The sequence below is a fragment of the Medicago sativa genome, chromosome 5 (assembly GCF_051527215.1).
Source record: "Medicago sativa cultivar Bolivia chromosome 5, Bolivia_mono, whole genome shotgun sequence".
Taxonomy (NCBI): domain Eukaryota; kingdom Viridiplantae; phylum Streptophyta; class Magnoliopsida; order Fabales; family Fabaceae; genus Medicago; species Medicago sativa.
The window spans coordinates 58,508,727-58,520,008 of NC_140753.1; the positions used below are offsets into that span (position 1 = coordinate 58,508,727).

Sequence of the window (11,282 nt, forward strand, 5' to 3'; positions counted from 1 at the left end):
TAGAACACCATGAAATGCATGGTGCAGTGATCACTATACAAAAATTCATTTTCATACAAGGGTTTTATCTAAGTTGGGGAGGGAAAATGTGAAAAAGAAAGAAAAAGAACCAAGTGGAAAGATAGTGTGATTGAGTTGAAAAGAAGAAGAAAAATGAAAAAGTTTTCTCTTAATAGTCAAAGTGAAGAAGAAGAAAAGAGTGTCTATTAATGTCTCTTTGTGAATGTGTTAAAGCTTATGTTAGTTCATATGCTTGCTTTTCTCCTATTGTATTGTGCTGATAGAGAAGGAAATGTAATTGTGAACTGTCCAGCCAACTCATAAGTGAACTACTTTTGATAACTTTTTCAACCATTATATAAAGAATCAATGTTTCAATAATAAGAAGAGATTGAAAGAAAGAACAATGACAGGCATTTTTCGATTTTTTTTTTTTTTAATATTAGCCCTCCCGTTCTTAGGATATGGCGCCCTCGGTAATTCAGAGTTTGGTCAAGAGGTAAGATAGTTTGGTCAAGAATTATTCGACCCTAGCCCCTTTTCCGTAAGAAATATGTGGAATGAAATAATTTCACTTAATGTGTGTACCATGTACATAATCTTAATTCGAAAATTTTCACTGACCCTCGAGGACATGAGAGATCTAGTAGTAGTTACAATTTTGAGACAATTCCAAAGACTAGCATGATCATAACAATCACAGAATTGACATGATGCAAATGATACATACTTTGAGTAATATGGTGCCCTACAGAGATACACAGCAATGAAAAATGCCAAAGCCACTGCCCAATCAATACTTTTGGTTGCCAAATAACCATCATTGTTGTCAAAATCATGAATCGTAACAAGTTTATGTTTCAAGGAAGGAAAATCAAATTGAATCTCATAAAACTCTTTTCTAAACAAAGTCGGCGGAAATCATCTGGCCTTGTGCAAACTTGCTCAAATCGTGAGGTAAGGTCGATTCAGCGAAACACAACAGTGTTGTTTCATCAAAGAGCTTCTGCATTTTTGTTCACTAATGAGTTAAAATTTCCCTGCAAAACAAAGCTGTAACCTCTCCATTTTCCACACCATTATTCATGAATCTTGATACATGGTTGTTTCTTCTTTAAGGTACATATTTTAGTTGAGAAACAAACCCTTGTCTAATAAAACATTACATGATATCAGGAATTGTGCCTAGAATTGAAAAATGAATGGAATGTGATTAGAATTACACCATGACTTGTATGAAAACATGCTGCAACCTGCAAGATCAGTCTTACTGAATATATTGTATAGCTGCAGTGATAATTTTGAAATCCTATTCCATGATCTTCATCCAATTCTCAAAGGCTTCAATTTCCTATGAGTTCAAACTAAAGTTTACGCAAAGTTAAGTAAAGAGGCAATGTTATTTGAACAATTTTTTTTTTTGAGCAACTTATAGGACAACCAAAGATATACAAGGTGATTGCAAAACATTGGAAGAAGTTTATGTAGTGTTAGTATTTCATGCCAATTGGAAGATCAAAAGCATAACATAACATTGAAATGTGATATGATAAGGACTGCCTCAGTTGTTTTCATAGTGAGGGTATGGTTAGCTCAGTGTTCTCAATTAGCAGCTATAGCAGCACTAGAACGCTCTAGCATAGCGGATTTTGAAAAAATTGCTATTGTTTTGCGATTCACTATTTAGTACAAACTTTTGTCAAATAACGGTTATAGTGGCACTATAGCAATGTAGCATATCAGAATTCTAAACAATCTGTTAATTATGTGATGCATGATTGATAATGCTGGGTTACCTATCGAATATGAATCAGTATTATTAACTGTTCACTTTCCTCATCAAATTATTTCTTCTCTCTTGAAATTGGAGCACAGTGAAGAAAGAATGACAAAAGAAATCCCATGCAGAGAATTTAGTTTTGGCAAGGTTTTTGTGAGATCACGCAATGGGTGGGGAGCAGTAAAATTACACAACATATATAGAATTTGAGTTGTTAGACTCTTTCTATATACTATTTCAACATGACCAACCATATCAGCAACTCCATGAGGTTAATAACTGTCATTAATCCACATAAAAAAATAAGTAAGTAGGACAAAAAACATCAAAGGACTCTGCATAGATAGAACATCAAAGAACGTTCTATCTTTGAAGAGGAACTAAACAAAAATGATGAAACTGGCACACAAGGATATTATGTAAAGTAGACTGTAAAAAATAAAAAGATGAGAACATCCATGCAAAGAGAAAAAAGTTCCTAAATAAATACCCTCCCAGATTTTAATTTGAGAACTATCACTCACACTGAAGGTCAGACGAGGTCTAAAAGTGGTTGAAACTTGAAAGACAAACTTCGAAGGACTAGCATTGGTCAGGACAATCATATAATTGGCATGATGCAAACCATATGCTTTGAGTAACTTGATGCAATACAGAGTAACGTGTTTGTGTTGTGCCCGTGTTGATACTTCGTAGATGTCAGATGACCAAATACCATTGCTGTCAAACTCGCAAATGGCAAGTTAACAGGTTGATGTTTCTATAGAAAAAAATCAAGTTGATTGTACGAACACATTTCTAAGCAAAGTCGGATGGACTCGTGTGGATTAATGCCAACTTGCTCGAGTCATGAGATAAAGGCAACTCAGCAACACACAACGATGACATTTCACCAAAGGGCTTCTGAATTGTGTTCACTAACCAGCCATGTAGCTTCCCTGCCAAACAAAGTTGTAAGTCAGTTTGGCCTAGGGAACTTCTCTAAGTTTGAGAGCTCGTATCATATCATGTCACTTCAACACCTAGAGGCTGAAATTCATTCGGCTTCATTATTTCCGCATCAGAGAATATACAGAACATTGCCATTGAAATGGTGCCAAAACTAATCACTAATAAATATTTACTTTATCACAATCACAGATTAGATATGAACCATGATTTGTCAAATATACTTAAACCAAATCAACAACCAGTGCTACATTATCAGATGCCAATCATATTCATCATTTACAAAATATAATTTACATTCAGAATAAAGATACAAGGCTACTTCATTTCTAACCCACTTATTTTGTTGAGAAACAAGCCTTTATCTAATAAAATTTTACATGATGTTGGGAATTATGCCTAGAATAGAAAAATGAATGGAAAGGGATTAGAATAACATGATGAATTGCATGAAAACATGTTGCAACCTGCAAGATCACTCTTGGTGAATATTGTGTATAGCTGCATTGATACTTTTAAAATCGTATTCCATGATCTTCATCCAATTCTCAAAGTCTCCAATTTCCTGTGAGTTCAAACAAAATTTTACACAAAGTTAAGCACATTTTGTAATATAAATGATTAAATAATAAGTTAAGAAAGTCTGCACATTCCTAACTTGACTAATACAGATTATAATAGTATATACAAAATTCAATAAAAGACACTAGAAATTAATATTCTCCTATCTCCGTCTTTATTATTGCTCATATGATTGTGCACAAGCAATCTCTAAAATAAAGAATTCTTGATAATAAACCATTTATCAGTGTAAGTGTGCCACAAGATTGATGCCTATTTCAACAACCAAACTCCTGCATCATCCTTGAATCTTTAACGACCTTAAGCACATTAACATGAACATGTACAAGGAATAGAACTAAAACAAATTTAGTTTTGCTTATGTCAGAGAAGAGACGAACAAAATTGTGAATATCAATATAAAGCACAATGAATATTTGAAGAGAAGAAACGTCTTATTTATCGACTCAATCAACTCAAGAAAGCAGGCATATAAGTCAATGCTTTATTGTGCACCATAATTTGGAACAAACCACAAGAATAAACATTTACAAATCAAATTCACCAATAACCCAAAAATGGCATGACAACCATCACAACCAATTTTTTTTGGAGAAGGAATCTAACAATGGATATCTTACTAAAGAATATCTCTCTACACATTCTCTCGGACATAACATACTTCCATTCGGGGCTTTAGAAAAAGGTTTGTGATCGTGATCGTGATCTTGGCTGCAACATCATGGTTTTTTTGTGACTGCGCCAATGATTCCACAATATAAAGGATTGTGACCGCGATAGTAGCAACACGGTCTCTCGAGCCCATAGATTCCAAAAGGATGGAGAGTCATGTGGATCCCCCACATAAGAAGAAGCCGCTTATGTCAGATCAACATCAGTATAGTGTTCCAATTGGTAGTGGATTATTAAATTGGGCTATACATTTTAGAAGACCAACGTTCTGAGCATTCTGAAAATCATAACCAAAATTGTTTTTGTGACATTTTCTTTTGATCCACGCAACCATCTTTCTAGATGAAATTCACATTTATACTGCTAACAAAAGCAATCATATTTGAGGCCAACAAAGCAACGGCAGTAGAAAACCTCCTCGGGGAATTTATTTTTGGAATAAACCATCAATTTAGTCCATAAACTATTACTTTCTCTTCAAGTCAGTTCCTAAAGTATATGAATTCCGTCAATTTATTATCTGACTTCTTAATAGCATGGACTAAATTGAGGAATATATGCTTTAGGAACTACTAGTGACTAAATTGAAGAGAGAGTGATAATTTAGAGGCAAAGTTGATGGTTTAATCTTATTTTGGAGAGAGAGAATTTAGCTAGGGATTTCTCATTGAAGAATATCTCTTTACACATTCTCGGACCTAACACACTTACATTCAGGGTTTTAAAAAAAGGTTTGCAATCCTAATCTCGGCTACGACGTCATGGTTTTTGATGTCGCCATAATCGTGATCGAGCCTACGTCAAGTGCATTTAATCTTGATCTTCTGCAATATCAAGGATTGAACTATGATCGTTATCGGAACCTCTAAAAAAAAACCTTGCTTAGACTAGACCAATACATTAGATCCACACAACTACTATTTTAGAACATTATTGAAATCTGTTGAGAATTTTACATTGAATGAGATATGATATGACCTGAAAATATGTTTATAAAAGAGATATGTCCCTCACTTTACATGTCAGTTATGTAGAGTTGAGTTACACCCAACCAAAATATAACATCCTGATATAAATTTCTAGAATCGCAAAATTGTACCTTGCAATTTTGTTGAAGCAAGTAAATAATTTCCCCTTTTATTCAACTCGGTTATTTTATGAAATTTATGTATCAAATTGAAATATTGTGTATAATATTCTAAAAATTTATATTCGGATGCTATACAAAATTTTAAGATAGTACGACGCCTATTGAACTACTCGGTTCACGCTCCCAAACATCCAGTTGTAGACGTGAAGGGCTATGTAAGTTGAAACTTGAAAGTCATATGTTACTTAACAAGTCGGTTTTGGAGTCTGTTTGGTAAGACATGTTTTTGAGTTTATAGCTTATGTCCTGTAAGCAGATTCGACTAAAACAGACCCGTTTTGTAATCGTTTATCAGCAGCTTATAGCGGTTTTTGATAAGCTAATTCAAGTAGCGCATAGCTTATCATTAACTAAAAAAATGAATCTTTAGAAAATTGAACTGTTAATTTTACCAAACACTACAAATTCAATCAGCTAGCTTATTCGCTAATAAACTCTCCTCTATAAGCTCATCCGCTATAAACTAACTTATCAGTTATTCGCTATTTTTCACAAAGCAGAGCTTTGAACACAATAATGAATGCAATTAAGAAAACAACGAAAAAATCACAAAATACACAAAAATGAAAGCAATTTGTTACCTTGAGAGCAGTGTTAAGAGAATGAGTAGCATTAAGCCACTGATCCGTTTGTTTCACAAATCTCGAAATAGTAACAGCAAGAGCACGAATTTCAAGCTCAATTCTCTTCTGATAAATAAACGAATCTTGAACACCACCATTCACTGCTTCCACTAACAGATCCGAAACGCGTTCTGCTTTTCTTATTGCATCTTTCTTCGCTTTTTCGGTTTGATTGGTAAGAATGAGAGATTTGTGATGATGAATGTGAATTAGGTTTTGTAATGAATCTTCCAATCCCTTTGATTCTGCGCGTGTGTTAACATCGCGTTCTTCCATTCACTTGTTTTTGTTTTTGTGTATTCTCCAAACAGAGTATCTAAGTTCAAGTACAACATTTATTACTACTGTCAATTTGTCTTAAATTATAAAAAATTAACATTAAATATATTTATACATAAATGATATTTTTTTTTTTCTGTGATGGTCGGGATTTGGACCTAAATCATGTCAACTGAATTAAGCTCACGAGGACAGATAAATGGTAATTTAGTCATAGTATACTATTTGAGAAAAATTTATTATTTCAACGATTTTTCTTAATAATTTCTTTTTATAGAAAATCTTATAAAAATAACGGGAAGGAGAATTTCAATTTTTTTTTAGAAAATTAAAAATCCTAACCAAACACCATTATTTCTTGTAAGAATAATGACATTAATATGAGTACAAGTGGAGTGGTACTCAATCCAAGTACAAAATGGTAAAGATGCGGTAGTTAGCCAAGACTCGACACAAGTTTAAAAGAGTCAAAATCCTCTCCATTATTTTATTAAAGTTTTGTAAATACAAATACAATAATGTGACATTTTACGAGACCAATTATTTAAAACTTTAAGGTGCGGCCAATGATCTAAGAGCACCTCCAACATACAACAATTGACCGCCAACGGGAGTATCAACGATTGGGGTAATTTACAAAATAAAATAAAAAATTGTTGGAGTGTGCCAGCGTGCAACAATCGTCCCGTTTTGGAGTAATTTTGGGGGCACACTATTTGTTGAAACTATTAATTTAAAAAAGTTCTATAAATATTTTCTAAAAAATAGTTCTATAAATATACTATACTTGAATTCATGATTTCTTAATGTTGAATGTAAACTTACCCTCCAGTAGTTGTTTGGTTGATCCTCTCGCCATTGTAAAATGGTGTAGACATGCATGTTGAGGACGCTTGAGACGGCGTGAGTACCGAGGACTAGCTTGAGGTTTCCTCATTTTCTTTGCGTTTGGAGTCTAGCTAGGCTCTAATTAGGATCTTTTGGAAGTTGTTTGTTTAATTTGCTATGTTGGATTTATATGGAGAACCTTGTTGTTCTATTTGATGTATGAAAATTGCTTTTCTGACATAGAATACTTCCAATTGACACATGGAAATGACCATTTTACCCCCAGCGGCAGTTAACAGCCGCTGGTTAATGCGCCGGCAGTTAACAACCGCTGGAGTCTTCCAGCGGCAATTAACAGCCGCTACGTGCGTTCTAGGATGCACCGACCTTTTCACCTTTCAACCTCTTTTTCTTCATTCATTCAACACATATTTTCCACATTTTTTCCACATTCAACCTATTTTTTCTACATTCAACCTCTTTTTCCATCTTTCATTCAACCTATTTTTTCTACATTTTTCCCCTATAAAAACCCTCACATTCTCACATTTCCTCACATTCTCTCCTCCTTACTCTCATTTCCTCTTTACTTCTTTACTCTTTCTTCTAAAAAATGTTTGTTTGTCATAGTCCAGTACTCAAAGAAACTCAACCAGAACTTGTTCATTGGTTATATATTCAAGTGAGGAACAACACGAATTGCAGCATGAACCTTCTTGTAAAGCTCCTCAAGGCCATCTGCCTCGATTCCTTTCTTAATGTACTCACTAAAGTGAGTCTGGTATTTCTCAGGCTCATCCTCAGTCAATACTAAAGTGAGTCTGTTATTTCTCAGGCTCATCCTCACTCAATAAATGTACGACGAAGATGACTCCACCTATTAAGGAATAAATGTACGACGAAGATGTTATTTTTAATGTTATTGGTACGACGAAGCAGATTTAGTTTTACCCCATTGTAAATGTATTATTATATTAATAATATGTGATTTTATATATATTACTTGTGTTCCTTTATTTTAGTTTTTACTTTCATTTATTTATATAAAATCCGAATAAAATTCGAATAAAATCTAACGTGAATTCAAATAATTAAAATTCGAATAAAATCTAACGTGAATTCGAATAAATATCGCGTATCGAATAAGTAAATTATAATAAGTACACAACATTAATTCAAATAAAAATGGCGTATTGAATAAATAATTTCGATAAGTACACAACATTAATTCTTAGACAATTTTATTTACATATAATTACATTACGTAAAAGACATGTACGTCAACTATCATTATATTACATTCGGAAATGTACCTTCCAACTACAACAATTATCTTACCTTTGAATGGGGTCAATTCAAACTAGCTAAACAGCAGGACTCCAGCATTCGACCAGAAGTCCTTTTGTTCCATTCCAAATGTTAAATTCTAGTTGGTCTTGGTTTTAAATGATAGTATCTAAGAGGCAACGGAATGAGGTCCAGGCCTTGACACTTCGATACCATCATTTAAACGAAGCCAACCAGAAATTAACATTTATAATGGAACAAAAACACTCCCGGACGAATGCCGGTGTCCTGCCATTTAACTAGTTTGAATAACCCCATCCAAAGGAAGACAGTTGTTGTAGTTGGAATGTGCATTCCAACTACAACAATTGTCTTACCTCTGAAATGGGGTAAATTCAAACTTGCCAAACGGCGAGGACTCAAGCATTTCGCTCGGCATTCATGCTTTCCTTTGAAAAGAATAAATTTTTGTCAGGCTTGATTTAGATGAAGGTATTCAAGTGCCACCGAATGAGGTCCATTCCTTGACACTTAATACCTTCATCTAAACTAGCCTAACAAGAATTTAATCTTTTCAAAGGAAAACATGAACACCGAGCGAAATGCTTGAGTCCTCGCCGTTTGGCAAGTTTGAATTACCCCATTTCAGAGGTGAGACAAAAGGTTGTAGTTTGAATGCACCTTACCCTAACTAATGACAATCTTCTGGCGGAATCAAGCTGTTGATGATATCTTCAGTTGATCTCAGCAACGTCACCCGCATATCGATCCACTGGAACTTGGTGTGCTCCCAAAACATACTCGTCACGTTTTCGTCGTTCTATAACTCCACCCAAGTGAATGATACGCTCCCCTCGTCGAGCTTTGGACGTTTATACCGAACATTTTACACCTTTCTTGTGTCTCTTGGGTTGACTCCTTGGTTGAATTCATTCAGTTGATCGTTGAGATCTCTTAACGTTACATCAAGGCACCGAACCTTCAACCTCTGAGGTTCTCCGCCGTTGAATGTTGCATGAACTTCGATCCACCCGGCCATTGCTTCAAATCTACACACATAGAAATTAAAAATAATCAATGAAAAACTCATTCAAACACTTGTAGTGAAAATTTGACATAAACCCTAAAAATCCTAAACAAACCCTAAACAATTTATAAAATTCGAAAATAAATTATAAATTCAATAAATTTAACTTCATTATAACAGATATTCATAATATATGTCAATAGCATTTCAGATCTACAACATAACTATATTAACAACAAATATTCAAACTCTAAAAAATTTATAAAATTCGAAAAAAAATTAAAATTCGAAAAAAATATACATTTAAGCAATATAAGTTCATTATAACAGATATTCATAATATATGTTAATAGCATTTCAGATCTACAACCATAACTATATTAAAAACAAATATTCAAAATTTAATAATTAAACAACAACTAAAATTATAAACATATAAACACATATACTAACTAAAATGTATGACAATAGCATAAGTGATAACTTACTTGTGATTTAGTGGAAGAAATTTTGGATGATTTGGTAGAGTTTTTTCAGAGAGAGAGTGAAATTTTGAGAGAAAAAAATGGTGATAGTGATGATGGATGGACTGTCTGGAATATGGCTACTGGCGTGAATATATCACAAACACAGCGGTAGTTAACAACCGTTGGCACTCAGCGGTAGTTAACGACCGGTGTGTTTCCCAGCGGTTGTTAACTACCGCAGGGGTATTAAAGTCATTTCCATGTGTCAATTGAAAGTATTTTTTGTCAAAAAAGCAATTTTCTTGATGTATTCGGAAGTTGGATTATGATGTTGAGACTCTGAGATGATTTTTGGAAATGTTTATTCTGTTGCAAAACTTTGATAAAAATTAAACATTTGCATGTTTTGAGTTTTAATAACGTGGCACCTTGATAATAATAAGAATTAATTGATAAATTATATTAAATATTAATTGTGGGATTTCAAGGGTGTTACAACTATACTCCAAGAAATCATCTTGATAGTGTTGTAAAAAGTATAATATGACCACAAAATTATCTGATTTGGTTGAATTGACATGTACCAAGGCCTGTGTTCTTCAATTTGCTCTCAGATGTGTATCCGTTGGTTTAATTACAAAAATTCAACTAAAACAATTGATACCATGCTTAAAAGACTCTAAAATATCTCTTGATGCTAACACTTCTATATGACTATCTAACATCAAACGACCTTCCTTTTCTCTCAAAAAAAAAAAAAAATCAAACGACCTTCCTTTTCTTCTAGTTTGTACCACTCTTACATTTCATTAAACGACATTCCTTTTCTTCTAGTTTGTACTACTATTACATTAATACAATTGAATCACATGTGATTATAGACCAAAAGTTTACAAATCATGATAAATTTGTGGTTTAACATGACGATATAGTTGGTTGAAGATCGGTACAATGTAGACAAAAATCATTCAAAAATTGAATTTATTATATAACAAACTAATATAAAAATATAACATGATATTAATTGAATGATTGAATGATGGATACATGCCCAACGAGTCTGGGTATGCTCCATTTACCCTTAGCTCCATTTACCCCATTTAGGGACTTGGATGATTGACATGTGGAAAAAAAGGTTTCAATGGTTCAGATTAAAAATAACCAAAACATTATTATTTTTAATTAAAAATAAAAATAGAGGAGAAACACGCGCTTGTCTTCTCTTCTTGTAGTACGTGAACGTTACACTCTCTTTTGAGCTTCACTCAGAATCTCTTCGTCTCCACTTTCTATTATAGATGCAGTAATATTGCTATTTCTGCACTTTTGCATCACTGCTATTCTGCACTTTTGCTTCTGCACTATTGCTATTTTTGCTATTCCTATTATTTTTATTGCTCATCACAATCACTATTTTTATTGCTTATGTGAACATTCTCCAACCAATCACTAAATTGACTCAAACTCAATTTTTGCGTTTTGAATCCTATTCACAAAGTCAGGATGCAAATTGTTGAATCTCCATCTGATGGTCGGTGAAGAGGTGAGAGGGAGTGGTGAGAGGGAGCGAAGCTGTGTTTGATCGACGGCATCGCCGGGAGGCATGGCGGCGGTGACAGTGGAAGGCATGGCGGTGAGC

General features: G+C 33.7%; 1 protein-coding gene across 1 annotated transcript; it reads right to left on the reverse strand.

Moving 5' to 3' along the window:
- Positions 1–2,921: 2,921 nt before the first annotated feature.
- Positions 2,922–6,422, reverse strand: BLOS1 (GCN5L1 family protein). The gene is made up of 2 exons (XM_085708649.1): positions 5,714–6,422; positions 2,922–3,293 (listed from the first exon to the last, which is right to left on the reverse strand). Exons 1-2 carry the CDS (start codon positions 6,029–6,031, stop codon positions 3,204–3,206), a joined length of 408 nt encoding a protein of 135 aa, XP_085564775.1. The 5' UTR covers positions 6,032–6,422; the 3' UTR covers positions 2,922–3,203.
- Positions 6,423–11,282: the final 4,860 nt, after the last annotated feature.

Coding starts and splice junctions, on each gene's coding strand:
- BLOS1 (XM_085708649.1), bottom strand. CDS start 6,031: ATGGAAGAACGCGATGTTAACACACGCGCAGAATCAAAGGGATTGGAA. Junction 3,294..5,713: donor CTCTTAACACTGCTCTCAAG/GTAACAAATTGC, acceptor TTGAACTCACAG/GAAATTGGAGACTTTGAGAA.